This window comes from Phyllobates terribilis, unplaced genomic scaffold (genome assembly GCF_046119375.1).
Source record: "Phyllobates terribilis strain yellow unplaced genomic scaffold, ASM4611937v1 Scaffold_71__1_contigs__length_7168151, whole genome shotgun sequence".
NCBI lineage: Eukaryota > Metazoa > Chordata > Amphibia > Anura > Dendrobatidae > Phyllobates > Phyllobates terribilis.
In genome coordinates, this window is record NW_027362831.1 from 2,780,137 (window position 1) to 2,802,916 (window position 22,780).

General features: G+C 39.5%; 1 protein-coding gene across 1 annotated transcript in view; it reads left to right on the plus strand.

Moving 5' to 3' along the window:
* The first annotated feature begins 1,577 nt into the window (after positions 1-1,577).
* Positions 1,578-22,780, plus strand: part of LOC141194418 (uncharacterized) — a 69,838-nt gene continuing 48,635 nt past the window's right edge. Inside the window, exons 1-4 of the mRNA XM_073662332.1 lie at positions 1,578-1,908; positions 1,989-2,112; positions 2,196-2,549; positions 4,619-6,201. Coding sequence (XP_073518433.1) covers positions 1,705-1,908; positions 1,989-2,112; positions 2,196-2,549; positions 4,619-6,201 — 2,265 coding nt within the window. The 5' untranslated portion in view covers positions 1,578-1,704. The remainder of the gene's footprint in view (positions 1,909-1,988; positions 2,113-2,195; positions 2,550-4,618; positions 6,202-22,780) is intronic.

Consider the following 22,780-nt stretch of genomic DNA (forward strand, 5'->3'; position numbering starts at 1 on the left):
GTTGTTTTTTTTTAAATATCAGGAATTAGGGGGGCAATCATACTGTCTGTGAGTTCTCTTTCTGAGCTAGATGGGCACACAGGAGAACAAGGGAATAAGGGAATATTGCTGCCCGATAGGTGTCATCTGTATGTATGTATGTATGTAATACTAACGGCCCCATACACAAGATAAGTGTTGGCTGAGCGGTCATTTGGCAGACGGCTATCTCTCCCGACTCCCCCATATGCACCAATATTCCCGCTTTCCTGTGATCTGTATGAGGGTCGCCTCCAGACTCCTCTAGCGGAGGATTATCTACAGAAAGAACAAACGGATTAGCCTCTGAAATTCAGGATGCCAGATCCTTCTCTGCCCTGACACCATCTGTCGGGAGGCCCCCAAATAATGTATATAGTCTACCAAACCCCGGAAATCAGTGCTTTCATGCAACTTTAGTCTAATGTGTATGGGGGCATTAAAAAGTAACTTATTGGACATTGCCTCTGGCCCGGCCTAATAGACTTTTCTACATTACAGGCCCAGACACCATTATTGGTTATTTAAGTATCGTAGTAACTAGGCATCCCCATACTATCAAGTACTTGAGAGAGGAGGGGCATTCAGTGGAACTCTGTCAAACCTTCTTAGATGCCATGTTTGCCCTTGACAGCAGCAAGTGGTTAAACTGCCAGGGTTTGTGTAGCAGCCGCACCTGTGCCATCCCTGCCTGTACATCTATGTTCTGATGCCCAAAAGAGTTACTTTTTAACATGTTAAACATTTGTTTTAAAATAATTAACAAAATGTTAATATCTGCTTTTTTATGGAGTTTTTCTTGTAATATAGGACAGCCTAAGGCCAGAAATAGACTCCATAAAAGACTGTACATGGAGACTTTGGCATCAAATAACTCCCGTCTTAGTGAGACTGCTACTAAATAATTTCTGTCCACGGTATTTGTGCAAACAAAGAAACTTTTATAAATGCCTCAAACTTCTGTGTGTGAATCAGACCTGAGCTCTAACTTGTTAGAAGATGACAGTCTGGTGAAGACAGGAAACATATAGACGGCCGTTGGGGATGTAGTTTGTGACAGACTCTGGCTAAATATGTTAATAGAACGGTAGTAGAAGATGAAGATGTCGTCCTCATCATGAAATAGTTATTTCTCATGTCACGTGTAATGAATATCTCCTGCAGTATTACTAATGCCGATTCCAGTGTCAGTAAATGAGACGAGAATTAGCAATAAGGAAGATGAGTCTATGAGAAACGTATTCAGCTACAGACTCCAAGGAAGCAACTGCTTGTTGTCTGTGGCCTAAAATATATAGGTTTTATTACTAGATGTAAAGAAGAAATCTAAACACTGTAAACAATAAATCTAAAATGTTTCCCTTATTATCTCCAGTAATTGTATTATTACACAGGATTTTTTGATGTTACATCGCTCATCTTCTCATTCAGGTCTCTACAATATTGGATCCTCTCAGTGAAGATCTTCTATATAAGAGAATTTTCCTGATTTACCCATCAAAGATGGATATGGACAGAGACAAGATGGTGGAGGGGATATTACACCTCACCCTAGAGATCCTCTTCCGGCTTACTGGAGAGGTGAGAGATTCTGATGACGTCACATTACATCATTCTTATCTATGGGAATAACAGATAGACAGAACTGGAGAGGTGAGGACTCTGGAAATATCTGTAGTGAGATTTATGAATGTGTCTCTACATAACCAGGATTACACAGTAGTGAAGAAGACCTCTAGTGAGCGCTGTCAGGACCCTGTGTCTGAGGGATTGGGAAGAACCCTGAGCCCAATCACAGGGCTTCCACCTCATCACCTGGTACATGAGAACATGAATGACCAAAATATCCTAGATCTGGCCTACAAGATGATTGAGCTGCTGACTGGAGAGGTGACATTGCTGGGAATGCTGAGACATTTTATAGTATAGCTATGAAGGGATTGGGGGATGACTGTCATTGTATGTGTCAGATTCCTATAAGGTGTCAGGACGTCACCGTCTATTTCTCCATGAATGAGTGGGAGTATTTACAAGGACACAAAGATCTGTACAAGGACATCATGCTAGAGGTTCCCCAGTCCCTCACATCACCAGGTAATAGACAGGACTAAATACACACGACCTATAGTTATCTGTATGTAAAGAATGAATACAGTTCCTGTATGTGTTTCCTCCAGATCTATCCAGTAAGAGGACAACACCAGAGAGATGTCCCCGTCCTCTTCTTCCACAGGACTGTAAACAAGAAGATCCCAATGTTCCTCAGGATCAGGTAGATGGAGAGAAGGTGTCACGAGATCTCCCCTATTTGTCTTGTTTTATCCACCAGTATTATATGTTTTATACTTGTGTAATGAGAACAGTGGAGATGGCAGGATTAGAGCTGATCATAGATGGGACTTCTCCAACTGTCTGTGACTTGTACAATATTTTTTTTCAGGGTGAAGATCTGACCCATATTAATACTATAGAGACATATGAAAGGGGTGATGAGCGGTGTAAAGAGGAGATTCCTACATATGACGACCCAGGTGAGTAGTGACCACTAAATGAAGAGAAGTCACAGATTCTTCTCAGTCACAGGCTGTGGATGGTTTACTGGTCATGTAGGCTGGCCATATCACAATCGTGTGACCACCATTTTGCATCTAGGCCAAAACCTTTTCTTCCACCAAAAATTGTACAAATGACTTTGGACATTGAAAGCCCTTTTCTATAGAACTTACAACCTGGAAGATCCAACTACCAACTGAAATTAGAAGATCCTGACTTTTACCTGCCCAGATCTGTAAACTACAAAGCTAAATGACAGCATATGTAGAAAGTGCTGACAAGTTAGAAAATCACTTAAAGAAAAATATTATGATGAGCCTGTAAGAGAAAGTGGAGGGTAATGATGCTGTTGGCTTCCTAGAATCCTGATATCTTATTAGATTAATCTACCTTCTCTCCATTCTGTGTTGCTGAATGTGCTCATATGGTCCCTACAAGACCAGGTCCAGTCTTTATGACCAAACCTCGCTTTTATGATCGGCAACATTAAACGTGCGATGAGGACCAAGTGTGAATTTCTGTATAATAACAACAGAGTTTCCCTTTATCCTGACTTTTCAATTTCTTTTTAAACCAAATAACTTCAAATAGATAAATTATACAAAAAACATTACACCTGTGCCATGATATATCTCTAAGCTGTGCGTGGCTGATGGCTGTAATATACATTTATTCACGCCTGCAGGAGATGTGTTGGCTCGAGCCCTGGTTTCATGGATTCACTCCACATCATAAATTACATAACATTATCGATCCTAAAGAATTTCGATGCAATTTATCCTGAAATGGGGAGCATTACTACTTTCTCTACTCTTCTGGTCAGGACTCATAGTATCTCCAACAGTCTACCATAAATAAATAAGTGCAACTCTGGCTTAGTGTTGGAGCCCCCCCCACCCCCCAAACATACATTCTTGTTGGGGATGTAATGTATTTTTTTATCCTGTCTTTTTTTTTACCTGTTCATTCTGTATGATAGTTTGATTGTGGTGGGATCGGCCGGCCTCACATATGTGAGTTTGTAACTCCCTGGTAGTCATTCAACAAAGGTCTCCATTGCCTCTTCCAAATGCCCGAGTTCTAAATTTAAGACATCTCAGCTCTGCACTATTATAAAAAGTTCTCATTAAATGTATATTTCTTCTTGATACTCATCTGACAGAAAATATTGGCCCTTACTATAGTTTAAATTGCCTGGAGCTACCAAGAAGCATACTCTAATTATCCCAGAGAGGTTTCACCACTAGTTACTTTTTTTTTCCGATCTTTTCATTAGATGTGTTATTGTCTATAGTCAAAGTTTTGCCCATCACCCTTTAACCCCTCTACATGGATCTGGATTTACACAGAGACCCCTAGGCTTGGACTTGGTGTTGCCTGCTGTTCTGTGGTGTGAGATGACAAGAAGAATAGTCAGGTGGCCGGATCAGAACAAGGAGGGCAGAGAATATACAAAATCAGAAGACACAATAGTAGTCAGTAAACGAGCTGGGATCACAAGAAGAAACTAAGAAGAAAATACACAACATGGGAGCTGAACCCAGAAGACTTAACCAGTGGAGAACAAGGCTGTATCAGGCAGCTTCCAGCATTATGCATGAGCTTTAGTAGTGTGTGGTGCTTTCCATTTGAGTTAAGTAGGGAGCATATTTGACTTTGGAAGAGCAGATTTTGCTGGATTAGTTTATGGAAGCCATGTTTCTTTTCAAGAGTTTTTGAGCCACTAGTGATGTGGAAACCTCTGTTTTTCCGTTGACAGATGATGGACCTGAGTGGAGGCTTGTTTTTTGTGAGATGAGTAGAAATTTTTATTGGTATCATTTTCGCATATTTCATATTTGGGAGGCAGAATGAACAAACAGTTGAACACCAAACTCTACTTGTTCATGCTATGAGGTTTTCTATTAGACTGTGAACTGTCATTGTCTTGGTGAATAATTCAATATTTTTACATAACTTGCCATTTGTACCAACAGATTAAGTAGAAATGTTCAAAAATATGAATTTCAAGAATATTTTATTCAAATATAATATTTTTTTTACTTAGCAGATGACTGTACTAGGAGATCAGAGGGACAGCTGACATCTTCAATTTTCAAATCAGATGAGCTGGAGATCTCACAGGATACAATTGAAGAGAATGCTATTACTCCAAATATACCATCATCCCTTCCCAGCAAAGATGTGTCATCTGATCCTTTGAAACAGGTCCTATCTTCCGATTCATTACCGACTACTAAGGAAAATCAAAGTCATAAAATAAGCATTAAAAAACTAACTGCTCCTAAAGCTAAGAAGCCATTTTCACGGTCAGAATATGGAAATAGTTTTCCCCTCAAAAAGTTTTTTCTTAAACATCAAAAAATTCACACAGCAAAGAATAGATTTCCTTGTTTCAAGTGTATGAAATGTTTTAACAAGAAAGCAAGTCTTCTTAGTCACCAAAGAACTCACACAGGGAAGAAGCCTTTTTCATGTTCAGAATGTGAGAAATGTTTTACAGGAAAATCAAATCTTGTTAACCACCAGAGAACTCGCACAGGAGAGAAGCCTTTTTCATGTTCAGAATGTGAGAAATGTTTTACAGGGAAATCAAATCTTGTTAACCACCAGAGAACTCACACAGGAGAGAAGCCTTTTTCATGTTCAGAATGTGAGAAATGTTTTACAGGGAAATCAAATCTTGTTAACCACCAGAGAACTCACACAGGAGAGAAGTCATTTTCTTGTTCAGAATGTGGAAAATGTTTTACAGATAATTCAAGTTTTATCAGACATCAGAGAATTCACACAGGGGAGAAGCCTTTTTCATGTTCAGAGTGTGGGAAATGTTTTAACTGGAAAGCGCATCTTGATAGACATCAGAGAACTCACACAGGGGAGAAGGCTTTTTACTGTTCAGAATGTGGGAAATTTTTTTTCCGGAAAGCGCATCTTGATGGACATCAGAGAACTCACACAGGGGAGAAGCCTTTTTCCTGTTCAGAATGTGGGAAATGTTTTAACAACAACTCAGCTCTTGTTAGACATCAGAAAACTCACACAGGGGAAAAGCCTTTTTCATGTTCAGAATGTGAGAAATGTTTTACAGGGAAATCAAATCTTGTTAAGCACCAGAGAACTCACACAGGAGTGAAGCCTTTTTCATGTTCAGAATGTGGTAAATATTTTACAGAGAAATCAAGTCTTATCAAACATCAGATAATTCACACAGGGGAAAAGCCTTTTTCATGTTCAGAATGTGGAAAATGTTTTAACCGGAAAGCGCATCTTGATAGACATCAGAGAATTCACACAGGAAAGATGCCTTTTTCATGTTCAGAATGTGGGAAATGTTTTAACCAGAAATCAGATCTTGTTACACATCAGAGAACTCACACAGGGGAGAAGCCTTTTTCATGTTCAGAATGTGGGAAATGTTTTAACAGCAAATCAGCTCTTGTTAAACATCAGATAACTCACACAGAGGAAAAGCCTTTTTTATGTACAGAATGTGGGAAATGTTTTAACCAGAAATCAAATCTTCTTAGTCACCAGAGAACTCACACAGGGGAGAAGCCTTTTTCCTGTTCAGAATGTGTGAAATTTTTTAATCGGAAAGTGCATCTTGATAGACATCAGAGAAGTCACAGAGGGGAGAAGCCTTTTTTATATCCTTAATGTGGAAAAAGTTTTACTTGAAAAGACTTACCTTTAGCAAAAAAAAATCTTGCTAATAAGTGAGTGCGTCCTATAGACTGGAGATAGCTTCCTGTGACCGAGAACAATGAGACCGTGTCCTTCCTGATCAGTGAGAGAACTGCTCTCTCCTCAAGCCCCACACCTATCTAACTGATTGGTGCAAAAGAGGAGAGGAAGGTACTGGGACCTATGCAGAGGCTGCACGTCCTGACTGAGCAGCTGAAGAACCTAGCTCATGGACCTTTCAGATCATGTAACACTGTTTTACATATTCTTAAAAGTTGTTAGGTTCTGTTATGAACTGTGCCATTTCTTAATGAGTTTGACCTCCTGAATTCAAATTGGACAATGAGTTTTCCTTTTACTGCTACATATAATTAATGATAAAAGTTTCAGTACTTTGAAACATTATTTTTGTAAATATACCGATGCAGAATATTTTATTATGCCAATTTTCTGATATTTATTTAGAGGAAACTTAGAAACAATTCAAGTAACTAAAACCTGTCTAATCCCTATTGCGAATTTTAAACCGTTACAGAAATTGCACTACAAAATTAGTCCTCATTCAGTGACAACTGTTTTTTGCTTGTTTCTTGTACTCCTGTATCAAATCATCTCTTAAAATTATGCAACAGTAATTTGCAAGCATTGATGGATTTCATTTTCCTTGATATCTTTTTCTCTATAGCTGCAATATCTTGGTTACATCTCTCACCATCCTCGTCTCTCACTACTCCACAGTTTGGTGTAAGAAAAGTCTAGAATGTAAGAAATTAATCATTAAGGACATGTTACAGCCATGATCCTTATATGTTTTGAGGAGAAATAACACCCAACTCTTCATAGTTACTGTATCTGCTCGAGTTTCCCAAAAAGTTAGTTACCACAAATGCAAATGTAAACCATACTGCTTTTTCCTTGCCCTGCAACGAATGAAAAAACTCCTCATCTTGAAGAAGCTTATGAATCTGAAGTCCAATAAAGACTCCTTCTTTTATATTTGCTTCACTTAACCTTGGAAAGTTATCAATCAGATGCATGAATGCTTTTAATTTTTTATCCATAGCCTTTACAAAGTTCTTCATTAGGCCCAACTTGATAAGATTTTGTTGCCACCATTGCCTAGGTGGGTCCTCAACTTATGGATTCAGGACAATTTACTCCCTTGCTGAAGTGAATGTCAGAGAGGCCAGTCCCTTTTTTTGTAGCAATATTCTCTTGCACGACTATCCCACTCACACAGAAAGCAAAAATGAAAAAGTGAAAAAAAAACACTTTTTCATTTTTACGAATCAATTTGTGAAGCACCTGGGGGTTCCAAGTGCTCACTATGCATCTAGATAGGTGCCTTGGGGGGTCTCGTTTCCAAAATGGGGTCACCTGTGGGGGAGCTCCAATGTTTGGGCACGCAGGGGCTCTCCAAACGCAACATGGTGTCTGCTAACAATTTGAGCCGATTTTCCATTCAATTTGTTAGCGGACACCATGTTGCATTTGGAGAGTCCCCGCCCGGATGTTTCACGGTTATTAGACACCCAAAAAAAAACATGCGGGGATCGCTCGTGCATGGCAGGCAATCCCCGCAAAGTTTTTTTGGCCGCGAAGCATATGAGGTGGAGACTCGAGCATGTCACTCAAATACCCACGATACTCAATGCATACCAGAACACCCGATGCAAACTCAAGTAGCGAGCACTTGCGCTCAACAGTAGTCACCATATCGTCATCTTTTTTTCTTACTTTTGAAAAAAATCCCAACCCCATCACAACCCTAACCCCAACCCTAACCTCAACCCTAACCGTAGCACAATCCTAACCGTAGCACAACCCTAACCCTAGCACAACCCTAACCTGAGAGTTTATTTTTTACGCCTTTCCTCCTGCAGTATAAGTGATTAGACAACCTTATTCTTCGGGTCGGTGAGACTACAGCGATACCAGAATCATATGGGGTTTTTATGACTGACAGCTGTCACACACTAAAAGTCGCATTTTTTGTAAAATCTAGTTTTTGCATCGCCATATTTTGAGAGCTATAATTTTTCCAGATTTTGGCAGACAGTCATTTGACGGCTTGTTTTTTGCGGGATGAGTTGACTTCATTATTGGTGCCATTTTCAGGCATGTGACATTTTTTGATTGCTTTCTATTCCGATTTTTGGGAGGCAGAATAAACAAAAACCAACAATTCAGGAATTGTTTTTTTGTTTTTTTTTATTCTGTTCCGCGTGTGGTAAAATTGATAAGGCAGCTTTATTCTTCGGGTCAGTACGTTTACAGCGGTACCACATTTATATCGTTTTTCTATGTTTTGCACTTTTACATAATAAAAGTAATTTTATAGAAAAAAATATTTTTTAGCATCGCTTTATTCTGAGAGCTATAACTTTTTTATTTTTCAGCTGATGGAGCTGTATGGCAGCTTGTTTTTTGCGAGACGAGATGACATTTTCAGCGGTACCATTTTTATTTATATTTGTCTTTTTGATCCCGTGTTATTGCATTTTTTGTTTGGCGGTATGGTGATAAAGCATTGTTTTTTGCTTCGTTTTTTATTTATTTTTTTTACCGTGTTCACTGAAGGGGTTAGGGAGAAGATTGTTTGGAGATGCACTGCGCATGTCCAAAAAATCTTCCTGCTGTCTGGCAATCCGGATGTTGTCATGATGACATCGGGTCGTCATGGCAACATCCTGGAAGCCATGGCAGACAGCGCTGGAAGCCGGAAGAGGAGGTGAGTATCTGCGATCACCCCCCCTTGCCACCGCAATGCTGCGATCGACTTTGATCGCAGCATCACAGGGGTTAATGTTCTGGGAGCGGTGCGTGACCGCTCCCTGCACATAGTACCGGGTGTCAGCTGTGACAGTCAGCTGACACCCGGCGGCGATCGCGCCCGCACAGCCTGTGTGCGCGCGCGCGATCGCCATGACCTACTAATACAGGTCTGGCTCTTAAGTCCCAGGGCACAGACGCGTATTCGTACATCTAATGTTGTTAAGGGGTTAAAGACATTTTCATTGCAATGGTACATTGTAAATTCTCTCCATCTGCTTTCAATGTACATTTTGGTGGTCTTAAAGATGAGATAGAACAGGCTTGCAGAACAGCAAATATCAGCACTGCTGGCAGAAACAGATGATCTTGAAAATAGGTCAAGGCTCAATGATATACCACTTATTGGTGTGCCTGAAAAAATAGAAGGCGCCTTTCCTACTGAATTCTTTGAAAACTGGCTGAAATTAATAATCAGGCTCGAAACCTTAACCCTACTATAAGCTGTAGAACGAGGTCATAGGGTGCTCATCTTCCTCCTGGGCTTCCACAAAGACCTGTGCTGGCTAAAGTTTTACACTACCGGGACAAAGATATTATCCTGCGACAGGCAAGGGATCACCCAGATGTAACAATCAGTGGGTCCAAAATCTAGATCTTTCCAGATTATTCTATAGAAGGACTGAAACAAAGAGCCAGATTCATTGATATCAAAAAACATCTGAGAGATCAGCATGTTCCATATTCAATTATTATATTTAATAAACCTTTCTGAATTGACGTCTGCAATAAACCAGCAGCACGAGAATTATCCACAAATTTCTCCAGATCCTGATATTCATCGGTTTTGACAAACCCATGAATCTGCAGCAGCTGAACATCAAACTTAAAACGCCAAGAAAAGAATACGGATCAGGTTAGCACAATCTGATACAAATAATCTTAAATGTTTGTTGGGTAAGGCCCTATTTGCGCTACTTTCTCCCTAGTGTTTTATCTTGGATACAGCAGCAGTACCTTGGAATCGTCTCCCGGTCTGGAAATTGTCAAAGGAGAGCCCGGCTGCAGAGGGCATTATCTATATATCTACATCATGGAATACTTTTACAATTGACTATCATCAAGGGTTACAAACTATTAGACAAAATGGAGGATCCATTATGGACATGGACAGCTCTACAAACATTTCCTAATGACAATAAGTTTACACTTGAATGGGACTCTAATTTAAATAATTGTCTGCACATTATGTTAGCATGTTTACATAAAAAGAGAACACAATTGTGTGAAACTGCAACTGAAAAAGTTCTATATTTAGCTAAGGACTGTGAAGACCTGGGGTATTCTGTTGGCATAATACTACTCAGACAACAGAGTGTGAGGGTAAAGCAGTGTGACAATATTTTATTGAACCACCAAACGGACATTAAACAGAACAGTCCCAACAAATACCTAAGATGGTACAACATTACACAGTCTTGTCCTTCTGCTGACTCGTCAGGGATAGAACTGTGATTTTGGGACTTCCAGGGCCAACTACCTCAACCAGTGGCCCCCGCTTTTGGCGGGCATCCTCAGAGAGGAAGTAGCAGCCAGCTTAGGAAGCTGACAGTCCATCGAGGTACAAGGCCTGGAGACTCAAGGGTCCCACCCTGGCCTCTCCGAGAGTTTCCATGGGTTCCAGGCGACCCGAGGGTCCCACCTGGCAGCCCCTAACAACATATCCATGGGGCCAGGTGACTTCATCGTCCCAACCTGGTCTCCACAAATGTATCCATGGGTTCTCTGATGGTCAAAGGAGCAGCTCCGTATCCTTCCAGTCAGGGCCGTTCATCCTTAGGCTGGAATCATGTAGAATCCAAATCTGTGTCTTTCTGGATTGAGCCATGCTACCAAGCTGATGCCCTGAAAACTCTGACTGATTTTTGATTCTCTCTTTCAATTCTCACTGCTACAGAGGCATATGTCCCTTAAATAGTTACAGTTGTCCTTTCAACGTATGCATCCACAGGTCAAGGATTAGGGAGGGTATTATTCCACAGGGCTCATGTTTCATTGTTTGAGCATTTAATCATTTTATATAGTTGGTATAGCAGTGGGCTCTTGTAAATCAACATCAAGATGGCTTTAGTAAATATGCAATTAGCATAATAACAAATATCATTGTTTAAAAACTAAGAGTTTTCAACATTCAGCTTTATGCAAATAATCATATGTCCTTCTTGACCAGCCACAGAAATACACATACATTCACAAGTCAACACAATAGTGGATTTCTCTTGGCTTAACAAATGTAGACTTCTGGCTGATTAAGATAAAAAGCTGTTTTGTCACAAGGACCTATTAGGCTATGTGCCCACGTAGCGAATTTCAAGCGGATATGCTGCGGAATTTCCGCAGCGTATACGCTTGGTAAACGCTATGTAATCTGCCCCCCATGGTCCCCAAGGGGATTCCGCAGGTTCAATGCCCATGCTGCGGATTTTTCCGCAGCGTTTTTGCTGTGGGGAAAAATCAACAGCATGTTCATTAATTTTACGTTTCCCCAAGCGGAATTGCCTTTGCACTGCAAGAAAAAACGCAAGGCAATTCCGCATGTGGAAATCGTGCGATAAACGTACGATAAACGCGTGCGGAATTCCACATGCGTTTATCCGGGAGAGGACATGCAGAAATGAAGCAGAAAATTTCTGCTTCATTTCCGCAGCATGGGCACATAGCCTTAAGGTTTGAATCTCATCCAGAATATAAAAAAAAAAAAAATTCTAACACTATCACATCCATATTACAATTAGACCATGAACCAATAATGAATAAATCGAAAAAACTGCAAAGACAGGGATCATTATCGTATTATAAAAAAGAAAGAAACACAAAGTGTGCCCTGAGTGATCGAACAAAATCTAAAATTTCTCTACCTATACAACTAAAGGACAAGGCTAATGAATGTATTGATACAAAAAAAAAATTTAAAAAAATGAAAATATTAAGATCGAACCGAAGATAACAAATAACAAAATAATTGAGAAAGTGCTACCAAATAGAATTGAACCTTTATCAATTGCATCAGTTGAATCTACAAAAATTACTGTAAGCAGGAGAACAAATTTGACAAACACTCCTCCTATACAAAATTCAAATACAATACTTCCATCTTCTGAATGGAAAACCTCTACCTTCATTTTGGTTCTTAATGAAAAAAAACATCTAGACAACATTAGACTACAAATAGAATAAATGAAGAAAGGGAAAGTGCTTGTGTAAGTAGAAAATAAAACTGAGACAACTAGAGGCAATAAATTAAATAAGTCTAATTCCACCTAATGAAATTGAATCTCTAATCAAATTCTCTGATCCCACTTCTACTCCACTACTGGACCTCTCAGTATATGACACTACATCAGACATTGTTTCCTCTACTAAAAAAACAAGCAATATTATCATAGTGGACAATACCACAACTGGTACTAAAGGTCTGGTACCTTTTTTACCCCGGGCTGTGTCCCCCAAGAAAGGGCAATTAACCAATACTTCTCCCCCAAACCAGGGAAAAGAGAAAACCTATTAGAGGAACACGAGGAGGAAGAAAAGAGGGAAAATAAACCTACCCCAAGCCCCAAACAACATATCCATGGGGCCACAAATATTTTTAATCTGTCGGACTAACTTTTATCAAATGATGAGAAATGAATGTTATCAAAAGGACTTTCCTTTTGTCCCACAAACAAATCCAAAGACTTTGGTCTTTTTTTAAATCTTCAGGTATTTACGAGGAAAATGACTGAAAATACATTTTACAATAAATAAAGTGAGAGAACAGTCTGTTTTATCTTCATCACAAACTGATTTACAATTTCATGTGAATGTAAAAACAAAATCCCATTTTTATCCGATCGAGAGTAAGGGACATCACATTAGCACCTTCCATGATATAGTTCTTGATAAATTAAAATAACTTACAATTAAAGGAGGCCCACCACAAAAAATAAAAATAATCTTTCAATATCTGAGAAAAAAGCCCTACAATCCTTATGTAATAATGAGAACTTAGTCATTAGAGCTGCTGATAAAGGTGGGATATAGTAATACAAAACTGCACAGATTATTGCAGAGAAGCATACAGGATAATATCAGATGTGGAATACTATCAGACAATTCCTTCAGACCCTTTACCTAAAGTGATGCTAATTAATAATAGTTTGATCAACAGAGCAATAGAGGAAAATATATTAAATCTAAAAGAAAAAAAAAATTCTCTTAATCAAAAATCCCACTATTTCCTTCTTTTATCACCTTCCAAAAATCCATAATAGTCTTACTAATCCCCCTGGAAGACCTATAATATCAGGCATTGGATCTCTGACGAGCAATCTGTCAGAATATATTGACAAAATAATGCAGATTCATGTGTCAAAATTACCTAACGATCTAAAAGATTCTACACATCTAATTCAACTTCTACAAGAGATACAATGGGAGCCGAATTATGTTTTTCTCACATTAGATCTATCATCTTATATTCAAATATATTAAATGATATCGGATTGACATGTTTCAAAAAATATTTGACCGATGTCAGATTGTCCAGTAGACAAATCCTTCATCTACACAGGGCTATCCTTTATTTAAAAAAATAATTATTTTACATTTGAAGGTGAACATTACCATCAGACGCGAGGCACTGCGATGGCTTCAAAGGTCGCACCAACCTACGCAAATCTATTCATAGGGGTATTTGAGGAGATTTTTATTCAAAATAATAAATGGAAAAAGTATATAACTTTATATAAAAGGTTCATTGATGACCTGTTCTTTATATGGGACAATTGTAACAATAACATGCAATCCTTTTTGCTACATAAATTCTAATAATTGAGGTATTTCCTTCTCACCCCTATATGATTTTGTAAATATCAATTTTTTGGATATAAATGTATTTATAAAGGAATATTCCATATGTACGAAAACCTTTTTCTTAAAAAGTTGACATAAACAGTTATTTATATCCATTATGTGAAGTGGCTGGATAACATCCACAAAATCAATTCAAAAGAATTGAGAAGAATTGTAGTGTTGACATTGATTTTATAACACAAGCCAAAATCTTGCAAGAGAGATTTGAAGCTCAGAGACACCCAAATGGATTAATCAAACGAGCCTATTCTAATTCAAAGAAATATGGTCAGAAAGCACTACTAGAAAATAAGAAAAAATCAGTCTGTAAATGGATATGAATTCAATTTTATCACCCAGTTTAATTCCTGCCATAAAGAAATACGCCAAATTTTTCAGAAATATTGGCACACATTACAAAGTGATCCTATTCTTGGAAAATCTCTACCTAGAAACTCCATGATCACTTGTCGTAGTGCGCCCACAATAAAGAATATTTTGGCCCCTCGCTGCTTCAAATCATACTCCTCAAACAGTATACCTAATCAGATAAACCTAATGGTATATACAAATGTGGATCAAGGAATTGTTTGTGTTGTTTATCTATAGATCACGGTGTCGATAGTTTTTCCTCATCTATTGGACAGAGATTTTCAGTTAAGCAACATCTAACACAGACTTTGTGATTTATGTAATCCAATATATATGTAATAAACAATATGTGCGTAGAACTACTCAGCCACTGCACAGCAGAATTCATTCACATAGAGACAATATCGTAGGGGTTTTCTTAAACATGGGTTATCTCAACACTGTACAATAGAGCACAATAATGAGTATAGAAAATGAAAATGAGTCCAATTGAATATATTCCTGCTAATAGGCCGAACCGCATTCAGAAACTGAACAGGAAGGAAATTTACTGGATATAGAGACTGAACAGTATGAAACCCCACGGATTAAATGAAATGTCTGAATTGTTCCTTTAGATGTTAAGAAATCTACATCTATGGTCATTTTGGAGATAGAAAGCCTGATGTGGAAGCTCCCTTAACATTAGTATTAATTGTAATAATTTAGATGGTCTTTTAATAAGATATTTTATTGTAATATCTATTTACAACAATATTATCCATGATCTGTGACATGGTTTTATTAACCAATTGATATAAATTAATTATTTTAAATAAAACCCTCGACCTTTCAGGTTTTAATATTTAGTTCTTTTATATACATTTGCTAGGATTTATTATGATATATAATTATGGTACAATGATGATCTTTTAATATCCTATGTAAACTACCGTTCAAAAGTTTGGGGTTATTTAGAAATTTCATTATTTTTGAAAGAAAAGCACATTTTTTTTTCAATGAAGCTATCATTAAATGAATCAGAAATACACTCTATACATTGTAAATGTGGTAAATGACTATTCTAGCTACAAACGTCTTGTTTTTATTGCAATATCTACATAGGTGTATACAGGCCCATTTCCAACAACCACCACTCCAGTGTTTTAATGGTACATTGTGTTTGCTAACTGTGTAAGAAGGCTAATGGATGTTTAGAAAACCCTAGAAAAACCCTTGCACAAGTATGTTAGCCCAGCTGAAAACAGTTTGGCTGATTTGAGAAGCTATAAAATTGACCTTCCTTTGAGCTAGTTGAGAATCTGGAGCATTACATTTGTTTGTTCTATGAAACCCTCAAAATGGCCAGAAAAAGAGAACTTTCATGTGAAACTCGACAGTCTATTCTTGTTCTTAGAAATGAAGGCTATTCCATGCGAGAAGTTGCCAAGAAACTGAAGATTTCCTCCAACGGTGTGTACTACTCCCTTCAGAGGAGAGCACAAACAGGCTCTACCAGAGTAGAAAGAGAAGTGGGAGACCCCGCTGCACAACTGAGCAACAAGACAAGTACATTAGAGTCTCTAGTTTGAGAAATCGATGCCTCACAGCTCCTCAACTGGCAGCTTCATTAAATAGTACACGCAAAACAACAGTGTCAACGTCTACAGTGAAGAGGCGACTGCGGGATGCTGGCCTTCAGGGCAAAGTGGCAAAGAAAAAGCCATATCTGAGACTGGCTAATAAAAGGAAAAGATTAATATGGGCAAAAGAACACAGGCATTGGACAGAGGAAGATTGGAAAAAAGTTTTGTGGACAGACGAATCAAAGTTTGAGGTGTTTGGATCACACAGAAGAACATTTGTGAGACGCAGAACAACTGAAAAGATGCTGAAAGAGTGCCTGACGCCATCTGTCAAGCATGGTGGAGGTAATGTGATGGTCTGGGGTTGCTTTGGTGCTGGTAAAGTGGGAGATTTGTACAAGGTAAATGGGATTTTGAATAAGGAAGGCTATCACTCCATTTTGCAAAGCCATGCCATACCCTGTGGACAGCGCTTGATTGGAGCCAATTTCATCCTACTACAGGACAATGACCCAAAGCACACCTCCAAATTATACATGGACTATTTAGGGAAGAAGCAGGCAGCTGGTATTCTATCTGTAATGGAGTGGCCAGTGCAGTCACCAGATCTCAACCCCATTGAGCTGTGCCCATCAAGCCAATCCAACTTGTGGGGCTTCAGGAAGCATGGGGGGAAATTTCTCAAGATGACCTCAGCAAATTAACAACTAGAATGCCAAAGGTCTGCAATGCTGGAATTGCTGCAAAGGAGCATTCTGTGACGAAAGCAAAGTTTGAAGGAGAAAATTATTCTTTCAAATAAAAATCATTATTTCTAACCTTGTCAATGTCTGGACTATATTTTCTAATCATTTTGCAACTCATTTGATAAATAAAAGTATGAGTTTCCATGGAAAACATGAAATTGTCTGGCCAAACTTTTGAACGGTAGTGTATATTTTTTAGATGTCACAATTTTATCAAACTCCCAGAACATCAAGCATTTAGATCTCCTTTAAGTGATTGTCTTTTTTTCTCAGAGTATAAAACTCCCCTCATTGTAACTCGAGTCACTACCATTGTCATCTATTTACCTACAGTCCCTGATAACGAAGGCTTGAAAAAAGAAAGATCTCCCTGAACTAATTCCCATGTGAAGTCACTGCTGCCCTAGGTGAACCCTCCGCTGATGAAATCCTTCCAAGTTAAGCACATGGCCATATATTTACTCCAGCGGCCGTATTCATGGACAGAGGTAAGCCACGCTCTCTCCCCATATTTCACCATCTCATTGTATGAGAAGCAAATTAATTAAAAAAGGAAGCGTGGAATTGATAATGATATTTATTTTCCCTCTAATAAAATTATACAGGAATTGATAAAACACACTGATATCAGTATAATGACACAAAATAATATTCTGACATATGAAACACGACAAATGGACTGTAACAAATATAATAAACTAAAATAAAAGAGGAATTCGGATAAGAGCATTTTAGCTCATCAAAAAGACATTAAATAAAATAAATAAAACAAGAATTTTTTGACATACAATGAACAAGTTTTTTACAAGCTTTTCTCCTACCCTTGGATTTGCTTTTCTTTTTAATCATCTGTTAATTCCTAAATACACATAGCGGCTTAACGAATAAAGAACACAGGACACAGTGGTTTTCCCTATAGAGACATAGGTTCTAGCCCAACTCCTGCTATTAGAATAAGTGAATAAATACATTTATTTTAGCCAACATTTGAACTTATAGATATACAATTTTTAAATAATGTCGAATAGGTTTATAGTATATGAACTGTAGATTTTTTTAGTAGGAATTTCTTTGTATAATTGAAATGCATGCAATTTTGTTATTTTCCGATGTAATCGTTTGCCAATCCAGTGAACTTTGACACAGCTCAGACAGTCATGTGTTGATTTGGAGCCTTAATTCATAACTCAAGCCTTTACACTGTCTTGCACCATTTTGTCTGTATGTGGTTGTTTCCTGAAGAAGTGCTTGTCACTTTGAAACTCCTTGAATAAAAACAGCAATTTAATAAACCTTTCTGAATTGACGTCTTCAATAAACCAGCAGTGTGGGAAGTATCCACAGATTTCGCCAGATCCTGATATTCAATGATCTACCCTGCCAAGTTAAGGGTGGTAGCCCGAGGTACTGTGCACTTTATTCAAGATTCATAAACCCTTCACTGGCTGGATATGAATGAGAGGATAAAATATGAAATACACCGGGATCACATTCGGGATGTTACAAGTTGAAGATCCTGTGGTCCAAACCCTAATTCTTCAAAAACACAGTGATCCGTGAGTGAATGGGAAGAAGTGTGTCCCTGCTTGCTGGACAGTTCTTTACAAATGTTGCTTTTTCTTCAGGTTCTATTATGATTATATCACAGTCCTTATGTATAATTGGGGCTGAATTATCCCCCAAGGAGACTTAAATTCTAGGCGAGATTCTCCCATATGTTCAACAGTGACTGCGCCGCCATTTTTTCTACTTTAAAAGCGACAACTATGGAAATACTTCGCCCAGTCTCTCACCCGGAGAAAGGTGTCATATATCTGCCTATTGTGGTTGGGGTTTTATGGGTGGAGGTCTTTTTATTTTTTGGGGTATTTTTATATTGTCGACAATCTTGTAAAATGTGCTTAACAAGCTATTTAAAACGGAAATGCTCTGCTGATAGGATATTGGAAATGACATATCTACTACATTAAATATGGCGGGGTTAGTGACAATACTTATCTGGAATGTAAGGGGTCTTTCTTCTTGTGTTAAAAGACAGGTGATCTTTCAGTATCTTCAAATGGAAAAACCTGCCTTCAAACACATCTTACCTCTGAGAAACTTCATCTACTAGACAAGAAGTGGTTACAGGCCAACTATCACAACACACAATATATTAAAGGGAAGGTGCCATCAAAAACAAAATTTTTTCAACAATTGAAAAAATGTAAACTATTAATGTTTAATTTTTTTCAAAATATCATTTGTTTTTAATGAAGTAAAATATGAAAAATAATTTTAAAAGGTTTGGTATTTCCACTTTTAAACACTAGGGGGAGCAGCTGCTGAGATTTGCCATGAAAACCTAGTGTACAACTAGCTCCCATTACCACTGCAGTAAATGTGGGCTGGGTCTGCTCTCCTGTGTGTGATGTCGCTCCTCTCCTCCCTTTCTGGGTGTTTGTAACAGGATAAGAGAGGATGAAATTTAGGATCACAGTGTGGTGCCATTTTTTTTGGTGACTGCCAGTGATCATGACGAGTACAGTGTCACCGAGGACGGCCGGCAGCACTGATTCTGTTAGATGGTGCTGCTAGCTGTTTTCATAAGCTGGGGTTAGATACGCGTAGTGTATCGTGTGGGATTAGATACACTTAGAGTAACACGCTGGGAATAGATACAGGTCTCAATGTAGTGTATCATATGCGGCTGATGTGGGGCCTGTGAGCCGGGTGAAGGGAGGGGCCTAGCTCTGGTTCCCCTGCCCATCCTCACAAATTGAACTGTATCGACTTATTGCCGATATACAGTACAGACCAAAAATTTGGACACGCCTCATTTAAAGATTTTTCTGTATTTTCTTGACTATGGAAATTGTACATTCACACTGAAGGCATCAAAACTATGAATTAACACATGTGGAATTATATACTTAACAAAAAAGTGTGAAACAACTGAAAATATGTCTTATATTCTAGGTTCTTCAAAGTAGCCACCTTTTGCTTTGATGACTGCTTTGCACACTCTTGGCATTCTCTTGATGAGCTTCAAGAGGTAGTCACCGGAAATGGTTTTCACTTCACAGGTGTGCCCTGTCAGGTTTAATAAGTGGGATTTCTTGCCTTATAAATGGGGTTGGGACCATCAGTTGTGTTGTGCAGAAGTCTGGTGGATACACAGCTGATAGTCCTACTGAATAGACTGTTAGAATTTGTATTATGGCATGAAAAAAGCAGCTAAGTAAAGAAAAACGAGTGGCCATCATTACTTTAAGAAATGAAGGTCAGTCAGTCCGAAAAATTTGGAAATCTTTGAAAGTGTCCCCAAAGCAATATTGAGTGAGGGAGCGTGACGCTCCCATCAATCACCCTCTGCGTCTTACATCACTGATGCAGGCAGCTGGGGCGATGACATGACTACATGGAGTCCACTGTGCTGAGATGTGCGGGCGTTCGCTACAGAGACCGGAGCAGAGGGAGAACAATGAGGAGTTCATTACACTGTATAGAGACGTTGGGGAGTGCATTCTACTCTGTGGAGGCCAATGGGGAGTGCATTCTACTCTGTGGCGGCCAATGGGGAGTGCATTCTACTCTGGAGGCTGATGGGGAGTGCATTCTACTCTGTAGGCCAGTGGGGAGTGCATTCTACTCTGGAGGCCGATGGGGAGTGCATTCTACTCTGTGGAGGCCGATAAGGAGTATCGCACATGAAGATGGAATTGGATACATTGGTCTGGGGAACAACGCAAATGATGATGGGATGAGATACACCGGTCTGGGGAACATCGCACATGATGATGGGATTAGATACACCAGTCTGTGGAGTATCGTGCATGATGATGTGATTAGATACACAGGTCTGGGGAGTATCATACATGCAGGGATTAGATAGCTTTTCACTTTATACTGTATTTCTTACTTGAAGTTGCGATCATCTGATCTCTACTATACATAGCAAAATACACATACGCTCATACAAACAGGAAAATAGAAAAATTCTCACACACAGTAAAATACGCACGCTCACACACACTGAAAAATGCACACGCACGCTCACACACCCGGAAAAATGCACACGCACGCTCACACCAAAAAAAATACACATGCACGCTCATACACACAGGAAAAAACACATGCACGCTCATACACACAGAAAAATACACGTGGTGTAATACATTACCTCGCTCTGTCCACTTCTATGGGAGCAGTGGTGTAATATGTGACCCCGCTCCGTCCACTTCCATAGGTGCAGGGGTGTAATAAGATAGAATAGATAGATGTCCTGTAAATATATAATTTCACAAGCCCCTACATATAATAATCTTGCACTTGCCTTTCATGTGGCACTAAAAGGCATTTATCCTAATAAACGAAAAAATAAACGCTTATTTTTGGTAACCAGCAAGGTAAAGCAGACAGTTGTGGGTTTATATTTTCAGGCTGGAAAGGTACCTCGTTATTGGGCCTTACCCAGCCTAAAAATAACAGCCTGTAGCCGCACCAGAAGTGTCGCATCACATTAGATGCGAGAATTCTGGCGCTTTGTCCGCCTCTTCCTGATTGGTGTCGTGGCAATCAGAGTAATGGTAGTTGTGGTTGATGACAGCTGTGATTTGTCAAAAATCACAGCTGCAATCAACAGCTGGGGTTAGTAATGGAGAGGCGTCTTTCAGACACCCCCACTACTGACTCACTAATGGAAAAAAAACAAAAATAAATGTTATTTGAATAATGACTCTCCGATACTTTCCCTGGTTCACCAATTTATTTTTGAATAAAAAAAAAACACAAGCAGGCCCGACGTAGTCCATGATGTTACCATGACGATCCCCGTATCCGAAGTCCAAAGGCTATGGAGCCTTGTTCAGAGAACGAGGCTTTATAGGCCGCTGCAACAGCCACTCCGAGGCCCACTGCGCTCCATGAGACCCGGCGGCTGTGATGAGCAGTGGCATCAGTAACTACACCGCTCATTAGAGTCACGGAGCCCTCTGTATAATGGCCCCTTATAGTGTCCCACAGTCTAATGGCCTCATATAGTCATCCATACAGTATAATGGCCCCATATAGTCCTCCATACAGTATAATGGCCATATATAGTGCCCTACATAATAATGGCCCCATATAATGACCTACACTATAATGGTCCCATATAGTGCACTACGGTATAATGGCCCCATATAATGCACCATACTGTAATGTGCTTCACATATTGCTCCACAGTGTAATGGTGTCATATAGTGCCCCACAGTAGAATGTGCCCCATAAAGTGCATCCTGGTGTATATGGCCCCCATCATCCTTCTCCCGGTGTGTATGGTCCCCATCATTCACCTCCCTGCGTCTATGGCCCCCATCCTCCTCCTCCCTGCGTGTATGGCCCTCATCCCCCTCCCTGCGTGTATGGCCCTCATCCTCCTCCCCCCTGCGTGTATGGCCCTCATCCTCCTCCTCCCTGCTTGTATGGCCCACATCCTCCTCCTCCTCCCGGTGTGTATGGCCCCCATCCTCTTCCTCCCGGAGTGTATGGCCCCTATCATTTTCCTCCCAGCGTGTATGGCCTCCATCATCCTCCTCCCTGCATGTATGGCCCCCATCATCCACCTCCCTGCGTGTATGGCCCCCATCATTCACCTCCCTGCGTGTATGGCCCCCATCATTCACCTCCCTGCGTGTATGGCCCCCATCATCCTCATCCCTGCATGTATGACCCCCATCCTCTTCCTCCCGGCGTGCATGGCCTCCATTATCCTCCTATCGGCGTGCATGGCCCCCATCATCCTCCTCCCAGCGTGTATGGACTCCATCTCCCTGCGTGTACGTGTCCTGCTCAGACACTTACACCCCCACCAAATTAAAATGACAGCTTCCAGTGGCTGAAATAAAAATGTATAAATAAAAAAACTAATAAAGTGGTACATTTAATTTTGTATTAAAAATAATTGATTATATAATCCCAATGTGAGCATCTTAAAGTGATAATAGATGCAGAGGGTCAGTAAGTATGTTTGTTCTGTAAGTTATTACTAAATCTCTATTACTAATCTCTATCTACATACCACCACCATATTCCAGGAAAATCATACATAAAATTCTCACTATTATTTCCGGCTTCTCACGAGTCCCCTATATTATAATAGAGGACATTAATAATATACCGGACTGTCACTGGGATAGAGGGAGACATGAAGCT